At 46.2% G+C, this 16,123-nt stretch overlaps 2 protein-coding genes across 3 annotated transcripts; one reads left to right on the forward strand and one right to left on the reverse strand.

The window, feature by feature from the left end:
- Positions 1–1,630: 1,630 nt before the first annotated feature.
- LOC109775338 (subtilisin-like protease SBT1.3) lies at positions 1,631–4,411 on the forward strand. Its single transcript, XM_020334090.3, has one exon. It carries the CDS (start codon positions 1,646–1,648, stop codon positions 4,163–4,165), a length of 2,520 nt encoding a protein of 839 aa, XP_020189679.3. The 5' UTR covers positions 1,631–1,645; the 3' UTR covers positions 4,166–4,411.
- On the reverse strand, positions 4,319–8,743 carry LOC109775339 (copper chaperone for superoxide dismutase, chloroplastic). Of its 2 annotated transcripts, XM_020334091.4 has the most exons (6): positions 8,291–8,743; positions 8,173–8,196; positions 6,832–6,904; positions 6,598–6,732; positions 6,000–6,220; positions 4,319–4,710 (listed from the first exon to the last, which is right to left on the reverse strand). In XM_020334091.4, the coding sequence occupies exons 1-6, from the start codon at positions 8,528–8,530 to the stop codon at positions 4,474–4,476; spliced, it is 930 nt and encodes a 309-aa protein (XP_020189680.1). In that variant the 5' UTR covers positions 8,531–8,743; the 3' UTR covers positions 4,319–4,473. The 2 variants fall into 2 exon arrangements, with proteins under 2 accessions (XP_020189680.1, XP_073365027.1); XM_073508926.1 differs by lacking the exon at positions 8,173–8,196 and having other exon boundaries at positions 6,832–6,925; positions 8,281–8,608.
- Between the last annotated feature and the right edge of the window lie 7,380 nt (positions 8,744–16,123).

Raw genomic sequence — 16,123 nt, forward strand, 5'->3', positions numbered from 1 at the left:
CCTCTCGTTGATCCATTACGGCCTGCTCTAATACCAATTGTTGAAAAATTGAGGGCTACCTCAGGTCCGAGATGAACTGTAAGAACCCGTCGTGTGGTGGCTCTAATACCCGCACTCTTGGGGACCTTCACAGACCTGGGATATCCCACTCTTGTGATAGAGTAACTCAGCCCTTTATTATTCACGACTATAAACTTGATAAGACTCTTTAGTTGTGGCTACATCTCTCACTTGATAGCTCTTACTTCATAGCTTGCTTGCTTTCTTGCTTACACACATGGGAGGGGTGACACCCCTATTTATAGGATTACAAAACCGTTGGATGTTTGCCAAAGTGGCATCCATCCAAGCTCTACAACACAATTCTAGAGAATCCATACAAATAACTTATTTCTAGATTTATCTAGTGTTTGCCATAAACCATGTCCAATGTTTCTTCTAGAGTGTTCATGGCAAGAATCTAGTTTCTAGATATTTCATACTACACCAAAATACCTCACTCTAGAACTTTCCATAATTCTAGAGTTTTCTCTAAATATCCCCACCATGGTTACTCATGTAGCTTCTAGAACCTTCTTCAAAATATTTCTCCTTTCTCATGAAATACTCCATAATATTCTAGAAGCTTCTTGAAGTGTTCTTCATATTTCTAGAGCTTTCCATGTATGCATTGCATTTCTCAACAGAAAAACAGGGGTGAAGGAAGATCTGAAATTGTCTCCATCCTGATGGAAATTGAAGCTATCTCTGGTGGTTGTCAGAGTTTTGATTTGGTTCATGTAGGGCGCGAAGCAAATCAACTGGCACATCTTTGTGCCCGCCAAGCTAGTCTTACTAAGAGAAGATGCATGTGGATTAACTTTATTCCTAGCTTCTTTACTTTGTGTTTCGAGAAGATTGTAAACATTCTGTGACGTGTGCAATCTAAGGCACACCTCAATCCTGCTGTGTACTTCTGCCAGATTTTCATGTGACACTACGATCCAGTGTCCATCGTCCAATAATTTATCGCCCGTACCGTCAAGTCAGCAGCACTTCATCCGACGCTCCCGATGAAACTTTCTACATACATGAGCCATGGAGCCCTCCTCCCTCATAATGATACAGCTGGGCGAGGCCAGGAGTTGTCTCCTTTCTTGTGATAGCAGCGCAGCTCTCACGTACCCGTCCCAGATTACCCTAATCATCGTACAATCCATTTCCATTCCATCTAAAATCGTACGGTACAGCCTCGCATCCCTTTCCTTGAAGGAGGCGGTGTCATTGTTGTCAATTTGCCATTACCAAATTTTCCCCTCAGCACAAAGCACACAGTGCCACTGCCTGCCGTTAGCAGTGGCGCCATAAAGACGTGGCATATGAATCGCTCCCGTGAGGAGCCCGAGCAACCGTCCGCTGAGACGAATCAATGCGCTAACCCTACTGCCCGTTGCCGCTGGCAGGTAGTAGATCCGCCGCGTTAATGTCCTCCTTTGAGGAACAGAGAGACGCCTTGCAGCTGGAGCAGAGGAAGAAGACACGGGCGTCAAGGGGCCCCTCCTGAAATATCTCCGAGAAGTGAAAGAAGAATGTGTGACAAGCAAAGCAAACCTACTCCAACAGCTATCCTCGCAGGGTCACCGCGCAGCCAAATGAATTCGCTTCAATGCGGCCAGAAGCAGCCACCGCATTTTATTACCGCTCTTCAGTCTCACTGTTCAGCGGTTCAGCCCCCTGCTCCTCTTCAACTCCCCCACAGCTCACCACCCCGTGGGCTGCTGGAGCGTTCATAAGCAGCAAGCAGAGCTCTCCATACTCGCTCTCCTCTCACTCTCGGCCTCGCCTCTTCGCCATGGATCTTCGCGGCGAGAGATGGACGGCTCCGTCGCTGTGCCTGGTGCTCGTGCTTCTCCAAGCGAGCATTTCTGCCTGCGCGGGAGCCCCGAAGACTTACATCGTCCACATGGCCGCGTCGGAGAAGCCCAGCTCGTTCGATTTTCACCACGAGTGGTACGCCTCCACGGTCAAGTCCGTGAGCTCTGCGCAGATTGAAGCTGAGGAGGAGGAGGATGCTTACGCGAGGATCGTCTACAACTACGAGACGGCCATCCATGGCTTCGCGGCTCGCCTCGACGAGGACGAGGCTGAGCGGATGGCCGAGGCGGCCGGCGTGCTGGCCGTGCTCCCGGAGACGGTCCTGCAGCTGCACACCACCAGGAGCCCCGACTTCCTGGGCATTGGCCCGGAGGTCAGCAACAGAATCTGGGCCTCCGGCCTCGCCGACCACGACGTCGTCGTCGGCGTGCTCGACACCGGCATATGGCCCGAGAGCCCCAGCTTCAGCGACAAGGGGCTCGGCCCCGTGCCGTCCAAGTGGAAAGGCCTGTGCCAGACCGGCCGCGGCTTCACCACGGCCGACTGCAACCGCAAGATCATCGGCGCGCGCATCTTCTACAGCGGCTACGAGGCCTCCTCGGGCCCCATCAACGAGACCACCGAGCTCAAGTCCCCGCGCGACCAGGACGGCCACGGCACGCACACCGCCGCCACCGCCGCGGGCTCGCCCGTGCCGGACGCCGGCCTCTTCGGCTACGCGCGCGGCGTCGCCCGCGGCATGGCGCCCCGCGCCCGCGTCGCCGCGTACAAGGTGTGCTGGACCGGCGGCTGCTTCAGCTCCGACATCCTCGCGGCCGTCGACCGCGCCGTGTCGGACGGCGTCGACGTGCTCTCCATCTCCCTCGGCGGCGGCGCCTCCCCTTACTACCGCGACAGCCTGTCAATCGCGTCGTTTGGGGCCATGCAGATGGGCGTGTTCATCGCCTGCTCGGCCGGCAACGCCGGCCCGGACCCGATAAGCCTCACGAACCTGTCGCCGTGGATCACCACGGTGGGCGCGAGCACCATGGACCGTGACTTCCCGGCAACAGTGACGTTTGGCAACGGCGCCAACATCACCGGCGTCTCGCTTTACAAGGGCAGGAAGAACCTTTCGCCTCGGCAGCAGTATCCGGTGGTCTACATGGGCGGCAACTCGAGCATCCCGAACCCCAGGTCCATGTGCCTCGAGGGGACACTGGAGCCCAACGCCGTCGCCGGAAAGATCGTGATATGCGACCGCGGCATCAGTCCTCGGGTGCAGAAGGGTCAGGTTGTCAAGGAAGCAGGAGGCATCGGCATGATCCTCGCCAACACCGCAGCGAACGGCGAGGAGCTCGTCGCCGACAGCCACCTCCTGCCAGCCGTGGCCGTTGGGGAATCCGAAGGCGTCGCGGCAAAGAAGTACACCAGGACGGCCCCAAAGCCGACGGGGACACTCAGCTTCGCCGGAACCAAGCTCGGCATCCGGCCGTCGCCGGTGGTCGCCGCGTTCTCTTCCCGGGGGCCAAACTACCTGACTCTGGAGATCCTCAAGCCGGACCTCATCGCGCCCGGCGTGAACATCCTGGCCGCATGGAGCGGCGACGCCAGCCCGTCGAGCCTGGCCAGCGACCGCCGCCGCGTCGGGTTCAACATCCTGTCGGGGACGTCCATGTCGTGCCCGCACGTCGCCGGCGTGGCCGCGCTGCTCAAGGCAAGCCACCCGGACTGGAGCCCAGCGCAGATCAAGTCGGCGCTGATGACCACCGCCTACGTCCACGACAACACCTACCACGTGCTCAAGGACGCGGCGACCGGCGACGCGTCCACGCCGTTCGAGCACGGGGCCGGCCACATACACCCGGTGCGAGCGCTCAACCCGGGCCTGGTCTACGACATTGGGCAGAACGAGTACCTAGAGTTCCTCTGCACGCAGAACCTGACGCGGACGCAGCTCAAGGGCTTCACCAAGAACTCCAACATGACATGCAAGGGCAGCTTCAGCTCGCCCGGCGACCTCAACTACCCGGCCATCTCCGCCGTCTTCAGCGATCAGCCGGCCACCCCGCTGATGGTGCGCCGCACCGTGACGAACGTCGGTCCTCCGTCGTCGACGTACCATGTCAAGGTCACAAAGTTCAAAGGCGCGGACGTCGTCGTCGAGCCGAGCACCCTGCACTTCAGCAGCGCAAACCAGAAGCTCGCCTACAAGGTTACACTGAGGACCAAGGCCGCTCAGAAGACACCCGAGTACGGTGCCCTGTCATGGAGCGACGGCGTTCACGTAGTCCGGAGCCCCCTGGTCCTCACATGGCTGCCGCCGATGTGAGCTTTTCTCCTAGTACTGTATCGTTGTTCTGCCTTAGTCGAGGGCCTGGGAGCAGAAGCAGCTGTGCCCCGGCCTCTTGGTAAGCGAGGTTGATGAATCAGTTGCGTAGCAGCAGCCAGCTGCACAGGACTAGCACTTGCCGGAAGAAAGATGTTGTGAAGCTCCAACTCAAAACAAGCTTTTATTCCACAAATGTATTCACGCTTATTCCAAATGTTCAGTAAATGGTTGATTGTTTCTACATAACTTGTGTGTGTACAACATATTGGGTGTGACCCAGCGGTGTGGAGAACTCCATCAGGGCGAATTTAGCTCGATTCCCAAATTGTGACACCATCGCATGTGCAGAGTTTCTTGTAGTTCTCCCCAACGCCCGCACTTCTCGCGACCACGGCAGCTGCAATGCCTGGGTCTGATCTGTCCTCGGTTGCATACAGCGCAATAGAGCGACCGATCAAGTCGACAACTTTCAGTTTCTCTTTTGATCCTGAAAACTGGGCTTCTCCGTTTTCTCCAGCTTCTAGTGTTCCCAGGTCACCAAGGGGCTGTTTCAAAAAAAGTGCATGTCATCTTAACTTGCTGCTGAACCTCTATAGTTCAACGATTTTAGAGAACAATTTAAAGGATCGAACACTCAGCCAAAAACAGGATGGTTACCCTGGCCTTCACTTTGCAATCAACTGTCATTTTCACCAGATATATATGCACTGTAAAATCATACAACAGATCTAACGAAAGAAGTGAGGTGAGCTACAGTTGTTCAATTCTGATCTGTTATGTTCTGACAGCACATGCGCTACAGCATATATACAGAAGAAGGCAGGAACGCCAGTGTGTCAATATTTGCAGCTATGTAGTTTGGTGAATCTGGTCATTGTATTGAAGATGCAATGAATGCTTTCTGCATACTAGATCAAAAGGACCTGTAAAAGGAAACATAACAGATCTAGTCTAGCAATAGGTGATTTTGGCTCTGGAGCCCAAGTGGACCTGTAAAAGGAAACATAATAATAACAGATCTAGTCTAGCGATAGGTGATTTTTGCTCCAGAGCCCAAGTTATCTCTTTATTACTGTAGTAAACAAAAATGATACAGGTTCAAAAGAATCGCAACCAAACAAAAAATCATGTGGAATACACTACGAATCTGCAGATTTTCATGGGAAAGTGCTTTCATTTGTGAGTTGCACAAAACAAAAAGTGGAGCTGGATAGTGTTGCTGCTGCTTGCTGTTTTAGATCAGCACATTTATGTTGCTTGTGCAACCCAAAGTTGAAAAGATTTTTCAATAAATTATTTCCAGACTCATACTGCATTACTATAGCAGGATGGTATACAAACTGACCAAATATGAAGAACTGCATTGCAACTGCAAAACAATATGCCTTACAATGAGAAACAAAATCAGTTTGTTCAATTGTCTGGCATATTAATAAACATTTTGAATAATAGACACCAGGGACCATTTAGGAAACAGAGATAGACAGCGCAGTGTGAAAAATTACAGTATACAACTGTGCCGAACTATGACCTACAAGATTTTATTTTGTTGAAAGCGATTGCATGAGATATGGGATAGAACTGTCAGAGAAGACGTAATGTGGATGTAAGAAGCTATAGACATCACTATCTTCTCTGAGAAAGCATGACTTTCTAAATTGTAATACGACAATATCATAAAGAATCGACCCCAAGGGTTAGCTTTCTGTTATAATCTTTTACTTTGGAAGTTAAAATAACAGGTGAGGACCCCAAGGCATATCCATTTATCCCATGTTATCATAGGTATACATAATTTATCAACCGCTGCAGTGACTAAGCGTTGGAATATTACCTTATCAGATAGATAATCCTGTGGATTGTATACTTTGCCAGTACTTTCTGCACCTTTTGTCAAATCCCCAAATTCATTTATTGACCATCCATGTTTACCAGGTGATAGACCACTAAAAGTAGCCTCAATTCTAGCCAATTCCATGTTAACTTGGGCTAGACGAACAACACCAAATATAACTGGCCCTTTGAACTCAGCCACGGCAGCAGAAACTAGGAAATCTGCAAATGTTAAGGCAAACAATTAGTTCTCATATAGAGCAGATGTGCAGAACACAAACTAAACATGGCAGCAATCAGAGGATAGATCTATGATAGCATTTGCCAACACAAAAGTTGAATTAATGCTTTGCCAGATAACAGAATGAGTTCAGAAGGGGCATGTTGCAGCTTAAAAGCATAGAAGCTATTTAAGGACCAAAGCTACAAATGGCTACACAGTTGTAGGAATGAAAGTCTAGTATGAAAATTCAAAAAGCACTGATTTCTACACTCCACGACAGAGCATTAGAGATTTTACACTAACATCTGTGTTAGTAGGCTGATATGAAAGACTTTAGAGGGGAAATCATGCTAATAATAAAGAAATTAACACAAACCATCTGGGTTCCCTTGCCCAATCAGACGTGCATCTCGTCCTGTTTGATGCAGAGCATCCAACATTATCTTCACTGGGAGAGACCCACGAACTCTAACTACTTGGTTATTCAAATCCACTTCGATGTTTTGTATTCCTGTAGTAAGATGCAGTCTTTAAAACCAACAGGAAATAGTTGAAAGAAAAGGCACACACAAACGATTATATACAACATAGAGCACTAAAAAATTTGTACCTTCAAGTGTTTGAAGCCTGTTTTTCACTGCTGTGACACAGCCCTCACATTTCATGTCCACCATGAATTCGGTCTTCAGACATACAAAAAGGTACTGTTAAATAATTGTTTGCACTGAGAAATCAAGCGACATCTCAAAGAAATGTGCAGCCCTCCTTAATTTTCCCTTGGTAATGTATAAGGAAGCATGTTGCTAAAGTGAAGTATAGTTTTAGGGAGACCATTTTAGTATTAGTTCCAAAAGGATAACTTCTGTAGTTTTATCTAGAGTCAGTTTTTGAACAGTACAACTAATTTCCTAAGTCTAACCTCAAACACATGAGTCTTATTAAAACAAAACAACCCCACTTATGTGAGGAAACACAACCCCATGTAACAGCAATTTTTCAGACAATGCACCTTATTTCCTGAATTACGGAATCTTCCTAAAAACATTGATCTTCACAAATATGGTGTAGCAGTATAGCACCTCATTTCAATAAATTCAAAAAGGAAACCTTGGGGATGGGGTTCTGGATAGTTTGTATGTCCAGTTTGAGAATCATCATATCAGCATTTGCTGCATTTTGATAAGTGGGTCAAAATTTATTATATCCAATCTTCACAAGTCATGTACAGTTAAGGGAATATTTATCCATTTAAAGTGCCCCACCACTTTACCCAACTTTCTGTACTGAAAATTTTCATCAAGTAATGGCGTAAAGCCAAACTGATAAGTCTTTCTCAAAGTATTAGCCTGAAAAACAGATAGTTGGTATGAGAGAGAATAGCTCAATTGGGCATTTGGGCTCTTCTCCTGGTCCTTCGATATCTATGGATTATCTAAGCTTTGGCAGATCATTTGGAGCAAGTTGTGAACAATGAAACAGAAGTGAACACAGCAGTCCTTTTGATAACCTAATACATCAAACCTCCGCCGCAAGGAAAACCATTACATTCAACATGCTAATAAGATATGTTTTGATGCAAACACACTAATAGCTAAATCAATGCGTGATCGCTGTAACTCCCAATTTAGCCATGTATAAGCAGCCCCATGGAGAACTGCAAAGCACCAACCAATGACAGAAAACGATATACCCAGGCAATAAAAGCTAACAGCAGCCATCGTACCAAACCTAATTGGGCACCGTTAGAAACACCGTAGGCCAACTAATTTAAACCTAGAGCAATGTTCTTTTAACTAAATTGCCCACATCTCAAGCACCAATTGAGTTGAGTCAGTTACGTAATCTCTCAATAACTAGTAAGGCCCTCCCAATCATCTTCCTGCTCTAGTAGAATCACAGACATACTAATAAGGAAAACAAAATGATGTCCTGAGTTGTTTGGGGAGCTTACCGTGAGCTCCGGAAGCGCGGTGCCCTGCAAAACACGAGGAAGCAGGCATAAGACCAAAAGGCTCAAGACCCTAGGCGAGGCAAGCACATAGGGAAATCGAATAAGGACGCGGCCCAACCTTGTCGGGGGCAGAGAGATCGGCTGTGGCGGCGGCGGCCATCGGAGGGGCGGCGGTCGGCGCGCGCACGGGGGAAGAGGAGGACGAGGAGGCGGCGAACGCGGAGAGGGAGGGCAGGGGGAAGCGGAGCCTGGAGGAGGGGGAGCGGGAGGGGGAGGAGGAGGAGCAGAGGGCGGCCGCGGCGACGGCTGCTGCTGGCACGGCGGATGCGGCGGTGAAGGCCCGGAGGAAGCCCACCATTTGTGCCTCTGCCTTTTGTACTCTCAAGTCTTCGCTTCCACAGCTCCGGTTTGGATTGAGAACCTTCTTTCCTTTTGCAAGTTTTTCTGAACTTGACGGCTGTTCCAGTAGAATTCAGAACCGCAGGTTGCGTTCGGTTTTGCTCGCTCCAGGCTCCAGCGGCCTCGGGAAACTTCCCGGGCTGGGCTGGGCTGGGCGGGGACTGAAATCCGCAACCCACTGCTTCAGCATGGCCCGTCTTGAATATGGTTTAGTTGGGCTAGCTTGGGCTTTAAAATCAGTTGGTTTTGTAAGGAAATGATTCCTCCTCAATTTCATTAAGGAATCATTAAGATTTCTCAAAAAAATCATTAAGAGATGTAAAGCCCTCAGGTTTAAAGCCAAAGTGTACCAGAAGAAAATACAAGCTCATCAGAGCTACAGCAAAAAAGGTCAATGATAGGCCTAATTTCGGCCTAATTACGCCTTGTATAGTTGTATAAGGACACGACAATGACACGAGTTTGACAACTTTTGGGAAGATGAATAAGAGTTAGGAGAGAATTATGGTGAGATTAGAAGTGGATAGATCTCTTTTTTTTCACAATCCTTTGTTTGGTATTGAATGATATTAGGTTTGACCATCTGAGGAGACATTTATTCTCTTGTTTGGTTAGTAAGAAGTTCCATGTGAATCGATTCCCTTCGAGTTCCCACCACTTCACTGCTAATGAAATGGTGGAAGTTCGACTCTAAACTCCCACCCGTTATCACTTGTAAGTTTCCAAACTATCTAAAACCACAGGTGACTCTATGTCATGTAATCCCTAAGTTTGCATTCCCTTCCTCTAATTACATCCAACCAAACATGTAAAGACCAAAACTCGAGCATATATGTTAGGATTTCAGGGTGATAAAGGCGGTTGAGAGGCGAAGGCAAGGCTTTCATTTCCTCTGCTCCCGTCATCGGGATTGGCAACCCCCCCCCCCCCCCTCGCCCGACTTCAACGCCCTCAGGATACCGTGTGGATGTGAGGGAGCACCGATATGGGATTAGGTGGTGTAAAATAGTAGGTTTTGGTGCGTAAAGGAAGGGGTTAGGATTGCGGCGGTGACCCTCCGTTGAATAAGTCCTCCCGACTTCGTCCTTTTTTCGGCAGTGAGTTGTTTTGCCATCGGCAGGGAGTAAGTGGAGGAGGGTCTTCACCGACTGGATCTTTGTTTTGATATGTGTGATGTGTTTTTGTGTACCGCGAAGAGTGTTCTTCCCCCTTTCAAATATTAGGGTAACATGCTATGTAAAAAAATACCAGCACAAGATCCAACCAAGATCACTATCGAGGTGCAGGTAACGAGTCCGTACCCTCGATGACCTGTCAGCCCAGTGGAGATGTTGACGATGTCGATGTGATTCTCTGACTCTCATAGCAAGGTTATTGAGGGAGTCCTGGATTAAGGGGTCCTCGGGCGTCCAGACTATGTAATATGGGCCGGACTAATGGGCTATGAAGATACAAGACAGAAGACTTTTTCCCGTGTCCGGATGGGACTCTCCTTTGCGTGGATGGCAAGCTTGGCGTTTGGATATGAAGATTCCTTCCTCTGTAAACCGACTCTGTACAACCCTAGGCCCCTCCGGTGTCTATATAAACCAGAGGGTTTAGTCCGTAGAGGTAATCACAATCATACAGGCTAGACATCTAGGGTTTAGCCATTACGATCTCGTGGTAGATCAACTCTTGTAATCCTCATATTCATCAAGATCAATCAAGCAGGAAGTAGGGTATTACCTCCATCAAGAGGGCCCGAACCTGGGTAAACATCGTGCCCCCCGTCTCCTGTTACCATCGACCGTAGACGCACAGTTCGGGACCCCCTACCCGAGATCCGCCGGTTTTGACACCGACATTGGTGCTTTCATTTAGAGTTTCGATGTGACGTCTGATGACCCACAAGTATAGGGGATCTATCGTAGTCCTTTCGATAAGTAAGAGTGTCAAACCCAACGAGGAGCAGAAGGAAATGATAAGCGGTTTTCAGCAAGGTATTCTCTGCAAGCACTGAAATAATAGGTAACAGATAGTTTTGTGATAAGATAATTTGTAACGAGCAACAAGTAACAAAAGTAAATAAAGTGCAGCAAGGTGGCCCAATCCTTTTTGTAGCAAAGGACAAGCCTGGACAAACTCTTATATAGAGAAAAGCGCTCCCGAGGACACATGGGAATTATCGTCAAGCTAGTTTTCATCACGTTCATATGATTCGCATTCGGTACTTTGATAATTTGATATGTGGGTGGACCGGTGCTTGGGTGCTGTCCTTACTTGAACAAGCATCCCACTTATGATTAACCTCTATTGCAAGCATCCGCAACTACAACAAAAGTATTAAGGTAAACCTAACCATAGCATGAAACATATGGATCCAAATCAGCCCCTTACGAAGCAACGCATAAACTAGGGTTTAAGCTTCTGTCACTCTAGCAACCCATCATCTACTTATTACTTCCCAATGCCTTCCTCTAGGCCCAAATAATGGTGAAGTGTTATTTAGTCGACGTTCACATAACACCACTAGAGGATAGACAACATACATCTCATCAAAATATCGAACGAATACCAAATTCACATGACTACTAATAGCAAGACTTCTCCCATGTCCTCAGGAACAAACGTAACTACTCACAAAGCATATTCATGTTCATAATCAGAGGGGTATTAATATGCATATAGGATCTGAACATATGATCTTCCACCAAATAAACCAACTAGCATGAACTACAAGGAGTAATCAACACTACTAGCAACCTACAGGTACCAATCCCGGACTTGGAGACAAGAATTGGATACAAGAGATGAACTAGGGTTTGAGAGGAGATGGTGCTGGTGAAGATGTTGATGGAGATTGCCCTCTCCCGATGAGAGGAGCGTTGTTGATGATGATGGCGATGATTTCCCCCTCCCGGAGGGAAGTGTCCCCGGCAGAACAGCTCTACCGGAGCCCTAGATTGGTTCCGCCAAGGTTCCGCCTCGTGGCGGCGGAGTCTCGTCCCGAAAGCTTGCTTATTATTTTTCTTCAGACGAAAGACCTCATATACCAGAAGATGGGCACCGGAGGGCCAACAGGGGGCTCACGAGGCAGGGGGGCGCGCCCAGGGGGTAGGGCGCGCCCCCCACCCTCGTGGCCATGTGGGGCCCCCTCTGACGTACTTCTTCCGCTCAATATTTTTTATTATTTCCAAAAATAACTTTCGTGGAGTTTCAGGACTTTTGGAGTTGTGCAAAATAGGTCTCTAATATTTGCTCCTTTTCCAGCCCAGAATTCCAGCTGCCGGCATTCTCCCTCCTTATGTAAACCTTGTAAAATAAGAGAGAATAGGCATAAGTATTGTGACATAATGTGTAATAACAGCCCATAATGCAATAAACATCGATATAAAAGCATGATGCAAAATGGACGTATCAACTCCCCCAAGCTTAGACCTCGCTTGTCCTCAAGCGAAAGCCGATAACGATAAATATGTCCACATGTTTAGAGGTAGAGGTGTCGATAAATAAAATACGGACATGAGGGCATCATGATTATTCTCATAACAGCAACATATATGAATATTGTCATATGATTTCTTATGCTCAAGTAATAATCTATTCACAATGCAAAGTATGAATCAGAAACTTCATTGAGAATTAACAAACTATAATCTCAGCCGGCAATCGCAATTTATCGTAACATCAGAAAGAGTCTATGTCAGAGCTTTCTAGCAAGTCCACATACTCAACTATCATTTAGTCTTTCATAATTGCTAACACTCACGCAATACTTGTGGTTACAGAATTTTAATCGGACACAGAGAAAGATAGGGGCTTATAGTTTCGCCTCCCAACCTTTTACCTCAAGGGTAATGTCAACAATAATAGTTCATGCTAACCCACATCCAATTAGATATATATATATCAGGATCTTTCCAACACACTGTGCTTGCAAAAGGATAAAATGTAAAAAAGGAAAGGTGAAGATCACCATGACTCTTGCATAAGGTAGAAGATAATAGTAAAAGATATGCCCTTCGCAGAGGGAAGCAGAGGTTGCCATGCGCTTTCAGGGTTGGATGCACAAAATCTTAATGCGAAAGAACGTCACTTTATATTGCCCCTTGTGATATGAACCTTTATTATGCAGTCCGTCGCTTTTATTTCTTCCACATCACAAGATCGTATAAAGCTTATTTCCTCCACACCAATCAATCATACATATTTAAAGAGCAATTTTTATTGCTTGCACCGATGACAACTTACTTGAAGGATCTTACTCAATCCATAGGTAGATATGGTGGACTCTCATGGCAAAACTGGTTTAAGGGTTTTTGGAAACACAAGTAGTATCTCTACTTGGTGCAAAGAATTTGGCTAGCATGAGGGGGAAAGGCAAGCTCAACATGTTGGATGATCCATGACAATATACTTTATCTCAGATATAAGAAAACATAACCCATTACGTTGTCTTCCTTGTCCAACATCAACTCTTTAGCATGTCATATTTTAATGAGTGCTCCCAATCATAAAAGATGTCCAAGATAGTATATTTATATGTGAAACCCCTCTTTCTTTATTACTTCCTATTAATTGCAACGATGACCAAAGCTTTAACAATATCAAGATTAGGTTCAACTTTAATTTGCTCAGGAGGTGTATAAGTTCTAATATTGCTTTTACGAACCACAGTTGAAGCTTTAGCATGATCCTTTATCCTAACAGGGAAGGGTGGTTTCTCAACATAAGAAGTAGGAACAATAGGATCATCGTAAGTGATAGTCCTTTCTTCAACTTTAATAGGTGCAGCTACTTTTACTTCTATGGGGGGATGATATTTAAACCACTTCTCCTTAGGGAGATCAATATGAGCAGCAAAAGATTCACAGAAAGAAGCTACTATCTCAGAGTCAAGTCCATATTTAGTGCTAAACTTACGGAAAACATCGGTATCCATAAAAGATTTAACACAATCATACTTAGGTGTCATACCTGACTCCTTACCTTCGTCGAGATCCCAATCTTCAAAGTTGCGTTTAATTCTATCCAATAAATCCCATTTGAATTCAATAGTCTTCATCATAAAAGAGCCAGTACAAGAAGTATCGAGCATGGTGCGATTGTTATCAGAAAGCCGAGCATAAAAACTTTGAATAATTATTTCTCTTGGCAGCTCATGATTGGGGCATGAATATAACATTGATTTAAGCCTCCCCCAAGCTTGAGCGATGCTTCTCCTTCGCGAGGCCAAAAATTATATATATAATTGCGATCATGATGAACAAGATGCATAGGATAAAATTTCTGATGAAATTCCAATTTCAATCGTTTGTAGTTCCATGATCCCGTATCATCACATAGCCTATACCATGTCAATGCATCTTCCTTCAAAGATAAAGGGAAGACCTTCTTCTTAATAACATCACCGGGTATACCTACAAGCTTAAATAATCCACAAACTTCATCCACATATATTAGGTGCTCATCAGGATGCTTTGTTCCATCTCCTGCAAAAGGATTAGCTAGCAGTTTTTCTAACATACCCGAAGGAATCTCAAAGTAGACATTTTCATCTTCAGTAGGTTCAGTAGGTTGAGGAGCAACTCTTTGCTCTACTGGTCGGGGTGAAGATACCCCGAACAAGCCCCTCAGAGGATTACTTTCCATAGTAACAAGTGACAGTAAATTTCAGCACACTATATAAATCATTCCTTACCAAATTCCACCTACCAAAGGCTCTTCACTCCCCGGCAACGGCGCCAGAAAAGAGTCTTGATGACCCACAAGTATAGGGGATCTATCGTAGTCCTTTCGATAAGTAAGAGTGTCGAACCCAACGAGGAGCAGAAGGAAATGATAAGCGGTTTTCAGCAAGGTATTCTCTGCAAGCACTGAAATAATAGGTAACAGATAGTTTTGTGATAAGATAATTTGTAATGAGCAACAAGTAACAAAAGTAAATAAAGTGCAGCAAGGTGGCCCAATCCTTTTTGTACCAAAGGACAAGCCTGGACAAACTCTTATATAGAGACAAGCGCTCCCGAGGACACATGGGAATTATCATCAAGCTAGTTTTCATCACGTTCATATGATTCGCGTTCGGTACTTTGATAATTTGATATGTGGGTGGACCGGTGCTTGGGTGCTGTCCTTACTTGAACAAGCATCCCACTTATGATTAACCTCTATTGCAAGCATCCGCAACTACAACAAAAGTATTAAGGTAAACCTAACCATAGCATGAAACATATGGATCCAAATCAGCCCCTTACGAAGCAACGCATAAACTAGGGTTTAAGCTTCTGTCACTCTAGCAACCCCATCATCTACTTATTACTTCCCAATGCCTTCCTCTAGGCACAAATAATGGTGAAGTGTTATGTAGTCGACGTTCACATAACACCACTAGAGGATAGACAACATACATCTCATCAAAATATCGAACGAATACCAAATTCACATGACTACTAATAGCAAGACTTCTCCCATGTCCTCAGAAACAAACGTAACTACTCACAAAGCATATTCATGTTCATAATCAGAGGGGTATTAATATGCATATAGGATCTGAACATATGATCTTCCACCAAATAAACCAACTAGCATCAACTACAAGGAGTAATCAACACTACTAGCAACCTACAGGTACCAATCCCGGACTTGGAGACAAGAATTGGATACAAGAGATGAACTAGGGTTTGAGAGGAGATGGTGCTGGTGAAGATGTTGATGGAGATTGCCCTCTCCCGATGAGAGGAGCGTTGGTGATGACGATGGCGATGATTTCCCCCTCCCGGAAGGAAGTGTCCCCGGCAGAACAGCTCTGCCGGAGCCCTAGATTGGTTCCGCCAAGGTTCCGCCTCGTGGCGGCGGAGTCTCGTCCCGAAAGCTTGCTTATGATTTTTCTTCAGACGAAAGACCTCATATACCAGAAGATGGGCACCAGAGGGCCAATAGGGGGCCCATGAGGCAGGGGGCGCACCCAGGGGGGTAGGGCGCGCCCCCCACCCTCGTGGCCAGGTGGGGCCCCCTCTGACGTACTTCTTTCGCTCAATATTTTTTATTATTTCCAAAAATAACTTTTGTGGAGTTTCAGGACTTTTGGAGTTGTGCAGAATAGGTCTCTAATATTTGCTCCTTTTCCAGCCCAGAATTCCAGCTGCCGGCATTCTCCCTCCTTATGTAAACCTTGTAAAATAAGAGAGAATAGGCATAAGTATTGTGACATAATGTGTAATAACAGCCCATAATGCAATAAACATCGATATAAAAGATGATGCAAAATGGACGTATCAACGTCAAAGACAGGATTGATGGTTCGCCTTGTTATCAAGGAAGGTATCGCCTCCGGAGGAGCCCTGGCCCCAGGCCAAATTATACGTCTCCAACGTATCTATATTTTTTTTATTGTTCCATGCTATTATATTATCTGTTTTGGATGTTTAATGGGCTTTAATATACATTTTTATATTATTTTTGGGACTAACCTATTCATCGAAGGCCCAGTGCAATTTGTTGTTTTTTTGCCAATTTCAGTGTTTCGCAAAAAAGGAATATCAAACGGAATCCAAATGGAATAAAACCT

Source organism: Aegilops tauschii, chromosome 2, assembly GCF_002575655.3.
Source record: "Aegilops tauschii subsp. strangulata cultivar AL8/78 chromosome 2, Aet v6.0, whole genome shotgun sequence".
NCBI classification, from domain to species: Eukaryota; Viridiplantae; Streptophyta; class Magnoliopsida; order Poales; family Poaceae; genus Aegilops; species Aegilops tauschii.

Excerpts from the sequence above, each read along its gene's own strand:
- LOC109775339 (XM_020334091.4), bottom strand. The coding sequence starts at position 8,530 with ATGGTGGGCTTCCTCCGGGCCTTCACCGCCGCATCCGCCGTGCCAGCA. Across the intron at positions 8,197-8,290 it reads ATCTCTCTGCCCCCGACAAG|GGCACCGCGCTTCCGGAGCT; the intron begins GTTGGGCCGCGT and ends CGTGTTTTGCAG. Across the intron at positions 6,905-8,172 it reads CCGCGCTTCCGGAGCTCACG|ACCGAATTCATGGTGGACAT; the intron begins GTAAGCTCCCCA and ends GTATGTCTGAAG.
- LOC109775338 (XM_020334090.3), top strand. The coding sequence starts at position 1,646 with ATGCGGCCAGAAGCAGCCACCGCATTTTATTACCGCTCTTCAGTCTCA.